The sequence below is a fragment of the Lithobates pipiens genome, unplaced genomic scaffold (genome assembly GCF_037356315.1).
Source record: "Lithobates pipiens isolate NorthernLeopardFrog02 unplaced genomic scaffold, aLitPip1_a1.2 Scaffold_27, whole genome shotgun sequence".
In the NCBI taxonomy this organism is placed as follows: Eukaryota; Metazoa; Chordata; class Amphibia; order Anura; family Ranidae; genus Lithobates; species Lithobates pipiens.
In genome coordinates this window covers 110493623-110512260 of record NW_027507788.1, presented here as the reverse complement: position 1 = coordinate 110512260, position 18638 = coordinate 110493623, and the positions used below count along the sequence as shown (strand labels likewise).

At 43.0% G+C, this 18638-nt stretch overlaps 1 protein-coding gene across 5 annotated transcripts in view; it reads left to right on the top strand.

Annotated features, from left to right (window-relative positions):
• ARHGEF12 (Rho guanine nucleotide exchange factor 12) overlaps positions 1-18638 on the top strand; it is a 428628-nt gene that overhangs the window by 365541 nt on the left and 44449 nt on the right. For 4 of the 5 annotated variants that reach the window (XM_077457372.1, XM_077457369.1, XM_077457370.1 and 1 more), the window contains 5 exons: positions 731-806; positions 1291-1458; positions 14383-14470; positions 15713-15808; positions 17742-17834. In XM_077457372.1, coding sequence (XP_077313498.1) covers positions 731-806; positions 1291-1458; positions 14383-14470; positions 15713-15808; positions 17742-17834 — 521 coding nt within the window. The remainder of the gene's footprint in view (positions 1-730; positions 807-1290; positions 1459-14382; positions 14471-15712; positions 15809-17741; positions 17835-18638) is intronic. The other variant, XM_077457373.1, reaches the window with a different exon arrangement.

The following is an 18638-nucleotide window of genomic DNA, read 5'->3' as shown; positions in this document are numbered from 1 at the left end:
TAGTGTAGATACTCAAGCAAGCAGAAACCTGAAGGATTTCACCACATACTCATGTACAGGAAATGCAAACAAAATACATTTTTCCCCAAGTTGTGAGCCAGGAGACAGAAATCTATGGAAAACATCTATGGATACAAATTGGTGCACACAGACTATTGCTTTTAATAGACACTGCCATAATTGAGGATCTTTATGCCTCCCCTTTTCAGCTCAGAGTTAAAAGAAAAAAATGCAGATTACTATAATCTGGTATTACCAATGATTTTTGCAACTGGGTTCTTCTTAAAACATTACCTTTTTGTCATTTCCTGAATATTATTCTGGTGTACTATACATGATTAAGGGTGAGCTCAGGCCTGTTCGCAAGGCACATGCAGAACCCACCAGGAGATTGGCACTGCACAGTACTTGCCACAAGCAGTAAGACCTTTTCCCAATCCACGACTGCAGAGATCGGGAAATGTCTCACTGCCTGTGATGAGCGCTGTGCAGTGCCAACTTCCTGGCGGGCTTTGCACATACGATTGTGAACACGCCTGAGCTCATACTTATACAGTATTGCTGTGTATCATAACATGCATGCACATACAAGCAATTCATCATATCGGTTTATGCTAATACCCCAGTTTGCGCATTCCTTCTGTCTGACTGTCAAATCCACATTTGGAATTTTGTTGCTAATTTTGCTGTTCATGCACAGTGATGTTGACTATGCATTTTTGTTTTGCAGAATCTAGATTTGACTAAAAGGAAGATGTTTCATGAAGGGCCTTTGGCGTGGAAGGTGAATCGAGACAAGATCATTGGTGCGTAGAATCTCTGGAAACTTTGGCATTTTAAGAGAACATAAGATGAAGTGATTTGTACTGAAGAATTTTTAAAGTGCATGTAACAAAGACTATTCGGTATACTAAAGCAGATACTATCCTGCATTATAAACAACTGTGATGACAAAAGATCTAATCACTACATTATTTAGTGTGCAAAATTGGTCAAACTGTGGATGTATTTAACACTGCAACACCTGAAAAGGCTGTTTGTGTCATTACTTACGTCTTATTGGCTACAACCAATCGACCCATCACAACCAAGCAGAATTTGGCTTTGACTTATTCCACTAGAGTGCCAAGTTTATTCAGTTTACATTATATGGGTGGTGAATTCAACAGTAATTTAAATTGTCCAAATACTGCCAAGGTTCTTTTTGACAAGACATTGCATGAGGATAAAACATTCAACTCCACATTATGCCTTTCTCTCCTAATACAAGTGCCTCTCTCCTCTTTACAGATCTCTATACATTGTTGTTAGAGGATATTCTGGTTTTGCTGCAGAAACAGGATGACAAATTGATCCTTAGATGTTACAGTAAGATTCTGACAACCACCTCAGACAGCAAACACATTTTCAGTCCCGTCATCAAACTTAACACCGTGCTAGTACGACAAGTGGCAACAGGTCAGTCAAGTTATTTATCTGTTGTATAATGGTAGAATAACAGTGATGACTTTATAACTGCAATTCTACAGAGCTAAAAGGGTACTGTTGGATTCAGTATTTTTCACCATCTGTGTTTTTCCGCACAAGCTTATGAAACATGCTTTGTGACGGTAATCACGTTTTAATGACTATAATGTATTTAATCGCATAATGTTTCTGATATTCTGCATGACTTCAACAGGACTAAGGGCAAGTTTACACTAGTGTTGCTCTTTGTAGAGCGATCCATATTTGGAGAGGCGATGCAATGCCTGAGAAGGTATTGCATCACTTCCTAGCCATCTGCTTCCCTGAAACCCACACTAGTGCACCGCAACCATATGCATAATGGTTGAGTGGTTCCCCCATTCATTTGAAAGGGTCACATTCAGCAGTACTGTCTGCTGAACGTGACAGCAGGGATTTTCTTTTGCTGCACCTTGATAATTGTTTTAATGCTACAATGTTATTGCGTGTATACTTCTCCCTCTACTGCCTTTGCAGCATAAGGGGAAGTGTTTGGGCATTAAAAACATTCAGCTGTGTGTTTTTACTGCACCCCCCCCCCCCCATGCCCCCCACAGTTGCATATCGCTGCAGTGCCAAACAATAGTTGGTCAGCATCAATGAATTCCAGTCATCTTGAAATTTTGTCTGTTGTGGCAATGTATTGTTGGATTCTTTCACGATATTCATCACTGACTGCACCTAGATGTTTGTGAAAGAAGTCCAAATGTGAATGCAGAAAATCCTCACTGACATTTTTGCACTACACTTTAATCTTGTATGCTATAAGAAGTTTGTTTTGTCATTGGCACGAAAATTCTTAGTGACATCCCTTCAGTGCTTTCCAGGTGGAGGTGCCCATGTGAAGGGGGCCCAATAGTTAACATGGGGTTGATTTACTAAAGCTGGACAGTGCAAAATCTGCACAGCAGATATACCAATCTGCATCGTTCTTTTTTTTTTTTCTCTGTCAAAGCTTAATTGAGCAAGCTGAAGTTTTAAGCCGATGTGGTGCAGCTGTGCATGGTAGCCAATTTTTCACTCTCCAGTTTTAGTAAATCACCCCCCATGGGACGTGCTAAAAAACATTATTATACAGATTGCAGACAGGAAGAGTTTCAATCATACTACAATAATTTGGTCTGTTTAGGATAGGGTAAACTTTTTGTTTTGGATTTAAAATTCTGCAACCTTTAGTTATAATGTAGCCCTCCTTAGAAGATTATGGCTTTACAGTAAAAGATGTTGGTTCAAAATGCAGAAAAACAAAAATATAAAGCCAATTTTTACTTGTATAAAGAATTTGAATTTAGCCTGACTTTTTCTGATCATCTGTATTTTTATGACAGAACAGTCCAAACCCCTACAATTCAGCTTTCACACAAGTTATGTGCTTCCATCTGCATTGGTGTAATCTTTGATTATCCATTGGCTTAAAGGCTAAATTTACATTTTTTTTTTTTTTTTGTTGCTATAATCCAGCTCCCCTATCTACTAATATACCAGTAATGTACCTCTGTTGCATGAAAATACAAGTCTTCTTTGGTTTTGAAGACCAGGCCTCACGTCCATCCATGGCTGTAGTTTGCAGATCATTTCAGAAACTTCCTTGTATAAACACAGGATGGACCAGCCATTATGACACAGGAAAGCATTTACCAGGTGTCCTCATTACTATATCTTCACCCATTTACAAAGTTTTCACAGCACTCTGGCATTCCTCCATGTGTACATTTTCCTGACTTCCTCAGCATTCCTTTTGGATGGACTCAGGCTGCATGCTAAATTCCCTGGGGCCACACGCGGCCTACGGGACATCACTGATGTAGTGCAAGTGCCTGCCTGATTGGATAAAGAGTGATTGGATTGGTGTCTCCTCCTATTATATTGTTTTGATAAATCTGAAGGAGTATTGGGAGTACCTGAGTGTCGGTTGGACTGATGGGGATTGTTAGGACCTGTGTATTGTGAGTGCACGTGGGTCTTCAAGGGCATGTGGGTCTGCGAGTACGTGTGTATTGTCTGTTGAATACCTGTGTAGTGTATTGAGTATTAGTGTCAGGAAGCTAGTTGTTAGGTAATTTGGACAGGGATATAATCCCCAATCCTCATTAAACTGGTATGTATGATGCCTGGCAGATGTGGAGATGCGACTCGGTGTACATCTTGCAGCATGTATGTGTTCCTTGATTATCTGATCAAGGGGCGAATACTGCTGAGCAAGATGTAAGCACATTGTTTCCCTGGAAGCCCAGGTTCTGAATCTAGGGAACCAACTGTCAGCACTGAGAAGACCCACCATACTAAAGCAGAGCCGGAAACGTACCTGGAAGGTGCCAGCAGGAGCCAGCATAGAGGCGGGTGGAGACAGGTGCAGGCAGCAGAAAAGACTAGATGGGTGACAGGAAGGATAGAGGGGGAAGTGCCAGGGAGGCCGATCCAGGGCTGGAGCATCCCAATAGGTACGATCCAGTGAGTGGCATTGGTGAAACCAGTCAGGGCCCAACACTGCTGGAGCTGAGGGACTCTCCTAGCTGCCAAGGGAAGAACTCCTCTGGTGAGAATGGAGGGGGGGCGAAGGGAAAGGATAAACAAATTCTGGTGATAGGGGACCCAATTCTTAGGACAGAGAGGGCAATCTGTGACAAAGACCTGAAGCACCAAACTGTATGCAGTATACCGGGAGCTCGGGTTCGGCACATCACGGATCTGGTGGACAGATTACTGGGAGGGGCTGGATAAGACCCGGTTGTCATGGCACCAATGACAAAATTAGAGGCAGATGGAGTGTCCTAAAGAATGATTTTAGGGACTTGGGAGCTAAATTGCGGAAGAGTACCTCCAAGGTAGTATTCTCAGGAACCGCTACTTCGAGCCACACCAGAAAGGCAGAGAGAGATTAGGGAAGTAAACAAGTGGCTGAGGAACTGGTGTAGTAAGGAGGAGTTTGAGTTCCTGGAGGACTGGGCCAACTTCTCATTTGGTCACCAGTACTATAGAAGGGATGAAGGATGGACTGCACCTAAATGAGGAGGGTGCAGATCTGGGAGCAAAGAGTGGGAGGGTCCAGAGGTAGAGATAGCGTAGAACATATTCCAGAGGGTAGTATTGGGGGGCATTAGTGGTAGGCAGGGCCGGTACAAGGGGGGGGGGCAGATGCCCTGGGCGGACTGTGGGAGAGGTGCCGGGTTGCCAGTAATGAGAATCACAGACTAGTCAGGCTTTCACACCGCTCTATGCTGCATCCCTCTGTTGCTACTAGTCCCACACCCATTGGCTGCCTCTTCCGTACAGTGACATCCATGTCCTATCTCAGAAGCTAGAGGGATGCTTTCTCTCAGGCCAAGCTCGAGTTCCTCTGTCTGGCTGGCTCCATCTGGGCGTTCATAGGAAGAGCTTCTATATAGGGGACGGAGCAAGAAGATAACACTACACTGCAGCCGGGATCACTGCTTCCTGCCCAGCACTGCAGACATCAGAGCTCAGCACAGGGCAGAGTGAAGATGTGAGAGGATGGATGGATAGTTTCTGTCTTCTGCAACTGTGAGTCCTGATCTATTCAGAAATCTAAACTCTATCTGGCTGTGCTGTAAACCTGCTATACTCTGCACTAAATGTAAAAAAATAAAAAAATAAACTTGTTTAATAAGGTGTGATATGCAGGGATATGTTTTCAGTGTTCTACAAAGTTTGGAGTGTGCAGAAACTCCATTCCATGTCTTTGCTGCATCTGTGACTGACACTTGTAGCTCCAGCAAAGATGGATACAGTGGTTATGGAGCACAGTGTTAGAGGGCCTCCATCCCTTGCTGCTATGTAAGGAACCTAGCCAAAATGTAAGTTTCTTTCCTCTGTGTTCTGTATGTGTAAACATGGCAGTCATCTCCCCTGATCTGTCAGTGTGTTCTGCTTCATTCATCCCCTGCCTCCTAAATTACAGCTCAGTGCAAGCACAGGAAAAGGCAAATACCATAAACCTCTTTGGAAATCAGAGTCCGTCCCCCATGTCAGAGTGTGACCTCCGCATTCTTTTTCCCAGCTTCACTTGGAATAGGTGAGCAGAAAGTAGAGGAGTGGTATGGTGAATCCTGTTTTCCATAGGCTTGTGATGAACAGAATGTTCTAAATTGGCCTAGGAACTACCAGGAATATAGTAAAAAATAAAACTGTTAGGATTACCTAACTTCTAGCAAACCATACTCGAAGTACATTATGTCACAATTATGATCCAGCCTATCAGCATGGTAGCAATGTCAGGCGATGACTTTCTCTGCTCTCAATAGCTAACCTGTCACCAGAAACATGGTCACAAATGTGGAATAGACATTAAAGTGGCATTAAACCCACAAACAAACATTTATTATATTGCAGGTTACCAATTCCTAGATGTGATGGCTGCATTTGTTTTCTTTTTAGGCTTTCTTTCTTTTGTTTTTATCTGGTGATCCAGCCAGCAAATCTGTTGTTTTTCAAAAGAACAAGCTCACTTGCAGATACAGAGATGAGACAAGCCATTTACCACTGACAGGGGAGTGCTTACAACGGTTAGCATATATTTAAGTAAAATCTTTTTACTAAAAAAGAGGGGAAAATGTTACAGTAAATGATAAATTATGAGCTGGAGTTTTACTTCAATTTGTTAGTGTATCTAAATCTGTTAGATAAATTAAGAGTCCTGCTGTAAGCTGCCCCCCCCCCTTTCTCATTTATCCAGAGTGGGAGCTTAAAGCCTAAAAAAAAAAGAAAACAAATGCAGCCACCACATCTAAATAATTGGTAAGCTGCAATATATTACATTTTTGTTTTTCAGGTTAATATTTCTGAGCCACTCCCCAGTTCATGCACACTAAAGTATTGTAGATATTCTGAACAAAAACAGTAAAAGAACTTTAAAGTAGACCCTCTTACCCTAAAAACATTTGGATCTTCTGAATGCCCCCCCCTTCCACAGTCATAAAGGTCTGAACTCTGCATCACTATTGACACCTGAAATCTGCATCACTTGCTACTGAACCCTTGCACTGCGCATTCCTTTAAGCCTCACCCAATAGCCAGCACAGTGAAAGCCGCATCCTCTAGAAGCAGGGCCCAATTTATTATTTTAAAAATAACCCTGTTCCTGACTCCTGCACTTTTTTTTGCTCCTTGAACTTTGTAATTTATCCAATCCTGACTTCTGCACTCCAGTTGCAGGTATAATTATCATGTGTAGGCAAGATGATTGGGGGGTAGCGGTGCGCAGTATGAAAAGTTTGCCCTGGGCGCTGGGGGACCTTGTTCCGGCACTGGTGGTAGGTTGACTAAAGCACATAAACCAGAGGTAAGTATAATAACAAGTCCTAGTTGCAATCTTGTAACACCCAATAAGGGGATATTTTTCACCAATGCCAGGAGCACCTGCTTCAACAGCTCATGATTGGCTGGCAACCATTCAAGGGTATTACCTTTATCACAGGGCTAGAGGGGGTAAAAAAGTGGGAGGGGTGTGTCTATATATCAAGAATAATGTACAAGTGAATGTGAGAGATAACATCACTAAGGGAGCTAGGAAGGAGGTAGAATCCTTATGGGTAAAGCTACAAAGAGATGAAGCTAAGGGGAAAATAATACTGGGAGTATGCTATAGGCCCCCTATCCTGAGTGAGGATGGGGAGACGGACCTCCTATCAGTTTGGATTACCAGCAAGGATGGGAAGTGTTATCATAAAGGGGGATTTTAATTATCCAGACAGACTGGGCGCAGGGAACCACACATTCATCTAATGCTCGCCAGTTCCTAAATGTCTTGCAGGACAATTTCATGGGTCAGATGGTAGACGCAAAAACTAGAAATAAAGCGTTACTAGATCTGATTACCAACAATACAGACCTGATCAGTGATGTGGAAATACGGGGCAATTTAGGAAACAGCGATCACAGGTCAATTGGCTTCAGTATAAATCACACAAATAGGAACATAAGGGGGAATACAAAGACGCTGAATTTCAAAAGAGCCAACTTCCCTAAACTACGATCCTTGCTAAGAAGGCATTAATTGGGATAAAATCTTAGGAACTAAGAACACGGAGGAAAGATGGGTTTGCTTTAAGAGCATATTAAATAAGGGCATAGCCAGTGCATCCCTTTGGGTAATAAATTTAAAAGAGCAAGCAAAAGTTCTGGTGGCTTAACTCCAATGTAAAAATGCATATAAAAGCAACGAAGGCACTCAAAAAATACAAGGTTGAGGGATCATCATCAGCATTCAGAATTTATAAAGAATGCAACAAAAAATGTGAGGGTGCAATTAGGGCGGCTAAGATAGAAAATGAAAGACACGGAGGGGGGGGGGGGGGGGTGGGTTAGTTACTAGAGGAAAATCCACTTTGCACTGCAAGTGCACTTGGAAGTAAAGTCGCTGTAGATCTGAGGTGGACATGCGAGGAAAATAAAAAACAGCATTTTAGCTTGCACATGATTGGATGATAAAATCAGCAGAGCTTCCACTCATTTCAGATCCTACCCCTTAGATTTAGAGTGACTGCACTACCAAGTGCACTTGCAGTGCAAAGTGGATTTGCCTTCCGTAAATAACCCCTATAGCGGAGGAGCGCAAAAAAATCCAAAGAAATTCTTTAAGTATATAAACAGTTTAAAAGGGAGGACAGACCATATTGGCCCCATAAAGAATGCACAAGGACATCTGGTTACAAAGGATGGGGAGATGGCGAAGGTATTGAATTTATTCTTCTCCTTAGTCTTCACGAGGGAATTGGGGGGCTTTAGTAACCAAAACTGCAGGTTTTTATCCTCCTGATGCATCACAGGAAGCACCCTCATGGCTAACAGAGGACAGAATTAGAATTAGACTTGGAAAACGTAATATTAACCACTTGCCGACTGCGCTATACCTGAATCACGGCTGTAGCGTGGTTGGATTACTCTGGGAGGGCGTACATTGACGTCATCCCAGAATCCCGCTCTTGTGCGCACCCGAGAATATCCGTGGACCTGGCGCATCACAGATCACGTAAACGGCTGCTGATAGTGGGCGTTTACCACGTGATCACTCCGTCAAATGACGGAACGATCACCAGTAAATAAACCGGCATCGCGTCCCAGTTCCTCTCTCCCCTCCCCATACCTGTTGGTACAGTGTTAGGGGGAGAGATCGGTGGCAGCAGCGCCGTGGGCTGGATGTGTAGTGCCCAAAGCTCTGATATGTGCCAACTGCAACCTCTTCCATCCATCCATACCCAACCATCCATGCTCCCCATACTCATCCTTCCATCCATGCTCACCCATATATATTCATCCATGCTCAGCATACTCCTCATTCCATGCTCAGCCATCCATACTGAGCATACTCAGCATACTCATCCATCGATCCATGCTCAGCAATCCATACTCTGCATACGCAACCATTCATATTCAGCATATCCATCCATACTCATCCATCCTCAGCCATCCATACTCATCCATCCTCAGCCATCCATACTCAGCATGCTCAGCCATCCATACTTTGCATTCTCATCCATCCATGCTCAGCCATCCATACTCAGCATACTCATCCATACTCATCCATCCATGCTCAGCCATCCATACTCGGCATATTCATCCATCCATCCATACTCAGCTATCCCATCCACTCCATCCATAATTAGCCGTACTCAGCCGTACCCATCCGTACTCCGCCATACCCATCCATACCATCTATACACAGCCGTACCCATCCGTACTCAGCCATACTCATTCATGCTCAGCCATCCCCTTCCACAGCTCATACATGCAACATTCATGCCACATCAGTGCCTCACAAAAATATAATAGGTAGTCAAATTATATTTGAAAATTATGCCCCTAGAACACCTGACAGTGCTCCCTGCATGTTGGTCCTCTGTATGTGGCCACGCTGTGGAAAAGTCTCACATGTTGTATCACAGTACTCGGGAGGAGTAGGAGAAACAATTTTGGGGTGCAATTTTAGGCATGTACATGCTATGTTATGCCCCGTACACACAATCGGACTATCCAGCGGACAACCCGGTGGACTTTGCAGTGGAGGTCCGCCGGACTTTTCAAACGAGCGGACCTGCCCACACATGACCGGACTTTTGAAATGAACGGACTTGCCGACACACGGAGAAAAGTCCGTTCATTTTTAACGTGGCTCCAGGTAGACGTGACTAGCGCAGGAAGTCAGTGTCGCCGCCTCCATCGGCGAGATTGGCACCTCGCTAGCCCCGTCACCTGATATGAATTTAAAGGGGAAGCCCTACGCCAAAAAAACGGCATAGGGTCCCCCCCCAAAGACTATAGCAGACCCTTATCAGAGCACGCATCCCAGCCGGTCAGGAAAGGGGGTGGGGACAAGCGCCCCCTCCTGAGCCATACCGGTCCATGTGCTTTCAACATGGGAGCCCCCATGTCCTGGTTCTCCAGGGGCTTCAAAAGTATAATAGGTAGTCAACAAGTTAGATGTGTCATTTATGCTCCTAAAACACCGGATGGTGCTCCCTGCATGTTGGGCCTCTCTATGTGGCCCGGCTGTGAAAAAGTCCCACACGTGGTATCGCCATGCTTAAGAGGAGTAGCAGAATGTGTTTTGGGGCGTCGTTTGTGGTATACACATGCCATGTGAGAGAAATAACCTATTACAATGACAATTTTGTGGGGGGGAAAAAAATCTTAATTTTGCAAAGAATTGTAAGGAAAAAATTACATCAAAAAAGGGTCATTTGTTTTTTTTTGTACTTTCCTGGCTTGTTCGGGTCGCAAGAAATGAGATAGGCCACCAGTGCATCAGGTGTGATCAATTTTTCTCAAAAGATTATTATGCCTCATAGATTATACATTGGGTTGTTTTCCTTCAAAAATGGGGTAATTTTTGGGGCGTTTCCATTGTCCTGGTTCTCCGGGGCTTTCAAAAGTGTAAGAGGTAGTCAAGAAATTATATGTGTAATTTATGCTCTATGAACGCCTGATAATGCTCCCTGCATGTTGGGCCTCTGTATGTGGCCACGCTGTGTAAAAGTCTCAAACATGTGGTATCGCTACACTCAGGAGGAATAGTAGAATGTATTATGGGGTGTAATTTGTGCTATGCATATGCTGTGTGTGAGAAATAACTGGCTTAAAAATAAATCTTGATTTTGCAAAGAATTGTGGGAAAAAATTACAACTTCAAAAAACTCACCATGCCTCTAAATAAATACAAGAAAAATTAGTTTTTTTTACATAATTTTCGGTCATTTTTCTTTTAGAACGCAAAAAGAAAAACAGCGGTGATTAAATACCACCAAAAGAAAGCTCTATTTGTATGAAAAAAGGACAAGAATTTCATATAGATACAGTGTTGCATGACTGAGTAATTGTCATTCAAAATGTGAGAGCACCCAAAGCTGAAAATTTGGTCTGGTTAGGAAGGGAGTTTAAGTGCCCAGTGTCAGGTGGTTAATCACTGGGACTGGATGGATTGCACCCAAGGGTTCTGGGGGTACTCAGTCAAGTAATTGCCAGACCGTTGTTCGTAATCTTTACTGACTGGAATGGTAGCAGCGGATTGGAGAAAAGCCAATGTAGCACCAATATTTAAAAAGGGCAAAAATACATCCCTGGGGATTACAGACCAGTTAGCCTAACATCAATAGTATACAAGCTCTTGGAGGGGATGATAAGGGACTATATACAAGATTTTAGTAGTGAAAACTGTATAATTGACAGTAATAATCATGGAATCGTAAAGAATCATTCTTGCCAAACCAATCTATTTATCTTTTATGAGGAGGTGAGTTGCCATCTAGATAAAGTAAGGCCCGTGTATGTGGTGTATCTGGATTTTGCGAAAGCATTTGACACAGTTTCCCATAAAAATTCACTGTACAAAATAAGACCCGTTCTCATGGACCATAGGGTGAGTATATGGATTGAAACCTGGCTACAAGAGCGAGTTCAGAGGGTGGTGATAAATGAAGAATACTCGGAATGGTCAGAGGTGGGTAGTGGGGTCCCCCAAGGTTCTGTGCTGGGACCAATCCTATTTAATTCATTCATAAACGACCTGGAGGATGGGGTAAACAGTTCAATCTCTGTATTAGTGGATGATACTAAGCTAAGAAGGGGCAATAACTTTGCCGCAGGATGTGGAAACCTTGCAAAAAGATCTAAACAAATTAATAGGTGGGCAACTACATGACAAATGAGGTTTAATGTAGAAAAATATAAAATATTGCATTTGGGTTGCAAAAATGAGAGTACAATCTATACACTAGGGGGAGAACCTCTGGGGGAATCTAGGATGAAAATGGACCGGGGGGTCCTAGTAGATGATGGGCTCAGCAATGGCATGCAATACCAAGCTGCATGCTAACAAAGTAAACATAATATTTGCAAGCATTAAAAAAGGGATTAACTCCAGGGATAAAGCAATAATTCTCCCGCTCTACAAGACTCTGGTCCAGCAGCACCTGGAGTATGCTGTCCAGTTTTGGGCACTAGACATCAGGAAGGATGTCCTGGAAATGGAGTACAAAGAAGGGCAACAAAGCTAATAAAGGGTCTGGAGGATGTTGGTTATGGAGAAAGGAAAGGTTGCAAGCCCTGAACAACTTCTCTCTGGAGAAGAGACGCTTGAGAGGGGATATGATTTCAATTTACAAATACCGTACTGGTGACCCCACAATAGCGATAAAACTTTTTTTGCGGAAGGGAGTTTAACAAGATATGTAGCCACTCATTAAAAATAGAAGAAAAGATAAACTATGTAGAGGGTTCATTACTGTAGGAGCCTGAAGGATGTGGAATTCCCTTCCACAGGCGGTGGTCTCAGTGGGGGCCACCGATAGTATCAAAAAACGATTAGATAAGCACCTGAACGACCGCAACATACAGGATTGTACAAGGTAATACTGACATTTAATCACACACACACAGGTTGAGCTTGATGAACTTGTGTCTTTTATTAACCTCACCTACTATGTAACTATTGTAATGAGATTGTACAATCCGATTGTATAGTGTTTGGCTACATTATACATCTAAAATTACCTAGTTGTGCTTTCAGTGTCATTAATGGTTAACGACACACCAAACGCATAAGAAAACACATTTTGCCACAAAAAAAAACAAGTGACAAATGCAGTAACAAATTTACAAAAATGTCCTATGAGCTACGTTGTTAGGTGGAGTGCAGCCCATTGCACTCGACTGGCTGCCCTATGTGTGTCACTGGAAAAACGAGCCAAAAAGCATGCACTCCCACAACTCTAGGTGTGAATGGAGCCTGAATGTGAAATTGGTGCGTTTACAGAAGAAAAATGAGGCTCCATTCACATCTGTGTGTTTCCAAACGCAAACTGCAGAGAAAATGTGTGCTTTGCCATGCGTTTCATAAATGCTGCAAATGTGCATCGTGTTCGTTGTCCTCACATGTTAAAGGATCCCCAAGTGCGGCAAGCACACTGAAAACTGCAGTAATGCACAATGCGCCACTCCAAAAATAGTTCTGGAGCTTCTCTGGGGCGATTCCAGTGAATGAGCTGCCCCATGCGTGACAAGTGAAAACAAAACAAAAGCATGTGGGAATGTGTGTTTTTGTTGGTGGAGATGTGAATGAGGCCTCATGACTGAGTGTCTCAGTCCACTCCCTCCTATGTACTTTTATAAAGATATGCAATCTGATTGTACAATTTCCTTTAGATTTACCAGAACTATGGAATAGAGCACACAACTGAACAATCCATTCAATTTGTAGAAAATCAGACTGGCCCTTGTACTACATAGCTGATGGGAGATCTAAGGCCGGGTTCACACTATACTACACAACAGTAGTATGACTTTCATCCTACTTTTCTCTGCAACATCAATCCTACATCCATCCGACTTTCATGAACAGGATACTACTTGGATCTGACTTTTCAGATAGTACAACTTGTCCTTTGACCAAACAAAACTAACTTGCAATGGGAGGGGCTACAGCAGGGGGCAGGAAATAACACAATGTCAGATTGCCAAAGTTGGATGGTTAGGACAAGGATCCGATTTTGATCCTACTTCAATGATATTCAATAGGCTGAAGTAGGATCAAAGTCGGACCAAAGTAGTACAGGGAGCATTTTCAAAGTTGGACCGACTTGTGTCGGACCAGTTAAGATGGCTCCCATAGGGAAACATTGATTTTTACATGTCATGCGACATGAGCTCCCAATGTCGGAGCGTTTGTCGTACCATTGTGAACCCGGCCTCAAGGAGATTGTATAATCAGATTGTATAGGAAGTGGGTGGAAGGGGATATTGTAATGAGGGAGTTGTGGTCTAGAGTAGTGAACACACCCTATCGTCCTCTTCTGTGATGCCACAAGGAAGTGATGGCTTCTGGGAGATGACCCAACAGGAAGTGAATGCTGATATAAGGAATTTATGTAATCTGAAAATCCATTCAAAGATGCAAGACTGACAAAATTCAAAATATCATGTGAATGAGGTAAGTGAGACAAAAGCACATTGGGATGGCTGGGCCAGGAATGGCATTGGAAAACGCTTCTATTTATTATGAAAAGTGAAATTCTGGCTGAAAAGGTGAACTTAGCCTTTAAATTCCTTGGAGAGTTTGCAAGCAACACGAGTGTTAAGTGGCTACAGTAGCAAAGCTTCTCAATTACTTACTAGGACCTTGCTTGGTCTCTCTTGTGGTACAAATGATTAAAAACACAGAAGATACATAAATAACACTAAAGTACATAATATTGCATAGCTTTACAGTAGTGTATATTTATGTATATGTACTGTATAAGGGCATATCCATTGTCTTTATTCCATTTTTAGTAGGTTAACTCAAATGATTTTCCTCTGTGCATACTTGTGGGGGTTTATTTTTTTTACTTTTTCCTCTACCTTCAGTGTGTGTTTCTTCTTTCGTAGATAACAGGGCACTCTTCGTAATTTCAATGTCTGACAACGGGGCACAAATTTACGAGATCGTCGCCAGCACAGTCTCCGAGAAAAATGTGTATGTGTTTATAATTCTTAATTGCGAGTGATCTTTAATAAACAAATCTGAATTCCCTGTGTAATTCACTTAAAATGGAATTGTGTGTGTGTGTGGATGTAAGGGCACAGGTTTAAAAATGTTGTTTCATTTATGATGCGATTGTAGTGTGTATGATGTGCAGTTCAGTTTGAGCGGGTCACACTGCACAAATGAAATTGAATGAAACAGATATGCAATATTCTTTGCAGCACCAATATCACAAACCTTACATTCAGCAGTCTTAGGCCCCCTGCACATGGGATGTCTAGCTCCTGGGCATGTAATCCCGATATTTGTTTACTTGGGAGTACCAGTGCAGAATCCTGCTTTGCTACCTGCAGCCTGTCAAAGTCTATGGCAGGTTGAAATGCATTGTCACTAGACCAGCCTTTCTCAACCATTTTACTCCAGGGGAACCCTTAAAGTCATTTTCAGGTCTCGGGGAACCCCTGATAAAACCCATTAATTGGGGGGTCAGTGTGAACAATGCCCCTTTGGTCAGTGAGAAGAATGCCCTTTTTTACAGTTGTGGTAAGAATGGACCCCTTACAGAGAGCTATAAATATCATTGGTATCTTACTACTGGCTCCTCCAAGTGGCTTTGGCTCAAAACTATGTAGGCACCATCAAATAAGTAGTAAATCAGCCACAGATCAAGGAACCCTAGGGTTCCACTGAACCCTGGTTGAGAGTGGCTGCTCTAGACAAAGCTCAACACTGTACTGTGCTACTTACGTTTAGGGTTCTATGCTAAATGCCCTGTGTGCAAGGGGCCTTGTAGGGGATAAGTCACTGCTCAGATTACTCATTGAGGTTTTGGAAGCACACTTGAAAAGTTAAATTGTTAATGATGTGGTCTAGCATGCTATTTGCTGGATGGAAAAATGGCTACTTAATTTAAATATGCAATATTTCATGATTACCAGACTATAATAGGAGAGAAAATATCACTGCCCATAATAAATAAAAAAAAAAACTACACATTTCGTTTAACATGCAGATTTGAGATTTAACATTGATATTTAGTTTGTTCACATGTTTGTTCACTGACTCACCATGTAACTATGGTACAAATCTGATTGATGAAAATGATGTGTTAATGTATCTTTAGAAGTACAGTACCTACATTTTTAGGATGGGCATAATGTTTTGGTATTTAACTAGCGACCAGAACCCCTTTTTGATTTTTTGTTTTTTTTTCCTTTTTTGTTTCTTTAACAGTTGGCAGGACTTAATAACCAGGATGGCGGCTTCATGTAAAGGAGAGGAGGGTCACAGACCTGCAATTCCTTTAGATCAACCAGGGATTACACATGAGTAAGTATGAGCAAGAAACAGGGAAAGTAAAACAATCTTTTCTTTATCATACATCACAGGACACCGAGCCATTTATTATAACTACTTGGGTTATACACCCAAGTAGTTGTTATAATAACACTGGTAGATCAGTCAAACAGGAAGCCCTCCCCTATATAACCCCTCCTTCACAGGAAGCACATCATCATTTTCACCAGTGTCTGTAAGACTTCGATCAGATCCATTCGAAAAAAGCTATCAGCCAAAATGGGTGGTACCCAGTCCTCATTGAAAGGTGAGATTCCTCGAGGTTTTGACTGTAATGTAACCTTATGGCGCTTGACCCTGCGTAATGGAGCCCTGTGCAGTGTTTTTTCTGACCAAGATGCTTTCCTACAGGGTGCTATACAGGTCCATGGGAGTGGGCCCCACATTAAGGGGGGCCCAGACTCTGAAGTTCTTTTATGACAGCTCGCCGTGATGAGTGCAGATTGGACTCTTGTTTTGTTCAGAGTCCAGCAGCAGGAATAGTAAGTCTACCTTTTTACAGTTTCTCTTTTTTGGAACAAAAAAAGAGAGATCTGACTGTATGTTCTCCCGGTGGCCACTGGGAGAAGTGTGCTGTTTAATCATGCTATGTACTACTTTGTCAAGTGGGCTGCGGTTTCTCCTCCAGCCACTAGGGGGCACAGGCTCGCTCAGTATGGCCTATTTTTATATAGGCAGGAAGTGTAAGGGCGGCCATGATTCCATGTGAGAACAGGTTCAGCAGAGCCTCTGGAAACATAGCAGCAGCCCATGGATACGAACTATGGGAGAACTGTGTGGACAATTCATGATTATATGCTGCATATTTGCTGCTTAATCCGGGGGGACTGTGCAGCGTAAGTCAATACACCCCTGAACAGATAGCAGTTCACTTTAAAGTGTTTTTTTACTACTCAGAAGGCAGGTGCAGTGTAGTATACATGCTTGCAAACTTGTTGCTTAAAGGCATGTTTAAATATACACATGTTTGGAAAGACATAGGCATGGGAGCACTTTAAGGAAATGTGTCTCCAGTATAGTGTGCGTTTGGTCTTTTTTTGCTATTCTGAAACGGCATAGAGGTTGCATTGGATTAATACGTGCTTGGCTAAGTCCTGCAGGACTAGTATGTGGCCAACTGCAGTTAAGCAGGTTCATGCTTGCAAACCTGCTAAAACGTGCGATTGCTGAAACGCATGGTTGCTGCAGATGCATGTTCGCATAAAGGTACATGTCTGCACATTTATACATGTTTGCATAAAAAAATGGTTATGCATGTTTGCATAAGGATACATGGTTGCTTAACCTCTTCTCGCCCGCCGTCATATGACGCCCTTGATTTTGTGCGGGTATATCTGAATGATGCCTGCAGCTACAGGCATTATTCAGATATCAGCTTTTCCAGCCGGCGATTCCTTACATCAAAAGAAATAATAGAGACTGTTCCACCGCTTGATTGTTTTTACGGGCAGCGAGGGGACTCCCCTCCCATCGCTCTCCAGTGCTTCTACCAACTGCTGCCATCAGTGAGTCAGAGACAGGATCCGCCGGCCCCAGATGTTTATCATAGAGATTTCTGGTGGACCAGATGGTTGCCGGAGTCTCTGTGATCGTTCGGAGGCCAGGCGCAATGCTATGACGTCACGTCCAGCCTCTCCATTCAAACAAATGACGCCACCCCGGCTGAAAAGCCGAGATCATTTTTTATAATTATTTATTCTTATTTCAGGCTTCCCAGCCTAGAGGTGAGATGCGGGGTCTTATTGACCCCATATCTCACTGTAAAGTGGACCGATCATGCCATATTCCTATTACAAGGGATGTTTACATTCCCTGTAATAGGAATAAAAGTGATCAAAAACATTTATTTTTTAATTGTCAAACTAAAAAATAAAAGTAAAATTAACAATAATTTTTTTTTTTAAAGCGCCCTGTCTCCCCGTGTGCTCGCACACCGAAGCGAACGCAGCATACGCAAGTCCAGCCCACATATGAAAATGGTGTTCAAACCACACGTGAGGTATCGTAGCAAACGTTAGAGCAATGGTTCTAGCCCTTGACCTCCTCTGTAACTCAAAACATGTAACTAGTAAAAAAATTTAAATTGTCGCCTATGGGGATTTTTAAGTACCGAAGTTTGGTGCCATTCCACGAGTATGTGCAATTTTGAATTGTGACATGTTGAGTATCTATTTACTCTGTGTAACTTCATCCTTCACATTATGCAAAAGCTAACTTTACTGTTTTTTTTTTTTTTTTAACCACTTGCCGATCGCCGCACGACGATATACGTCGACAGAATGGCACGGGCAGGCATATGGGCGTACCTGTATGTCCCTGCCTTCCCGCGGGTGGGGGGCCCGATCGGGCCCCCCCCCCGGTGCCTGCGGCGGTCGGTATTCGTTCGGGAGCGATCCGGGATGAGGGGGCGGCCATTCATTCATGGCCACCCCCTCGCGATCGCTCCCGACGAATGGAAATGCTCCGTGACATCACTTCCTCTCCTGTAATGTAAACACAGGCAGAGGAAGTGATGTAATCTCTCCTCCGTGTCGGTATTTTTCGTTCCGGCACCGAGGAGAGAGGATCGGTGAGTTGCACCAACACGACACTACACAGTAGAACATGCCAGGCACACTCACACCCCCCCTTCACCCCCCGATCACCGCCCCAATTACCCCTGCCCCCCCAGTCACAGTGACACCAATTGCATTTTTTTTTTTTTTGCATTGGTGTCATTTGTGACTGTAATAACTGTTAGGGAAGTTAGGGTTAGCCCCCTTTAGTTCTAATGTACCCCCCTAACCCCCCCAATAAAGGTTTA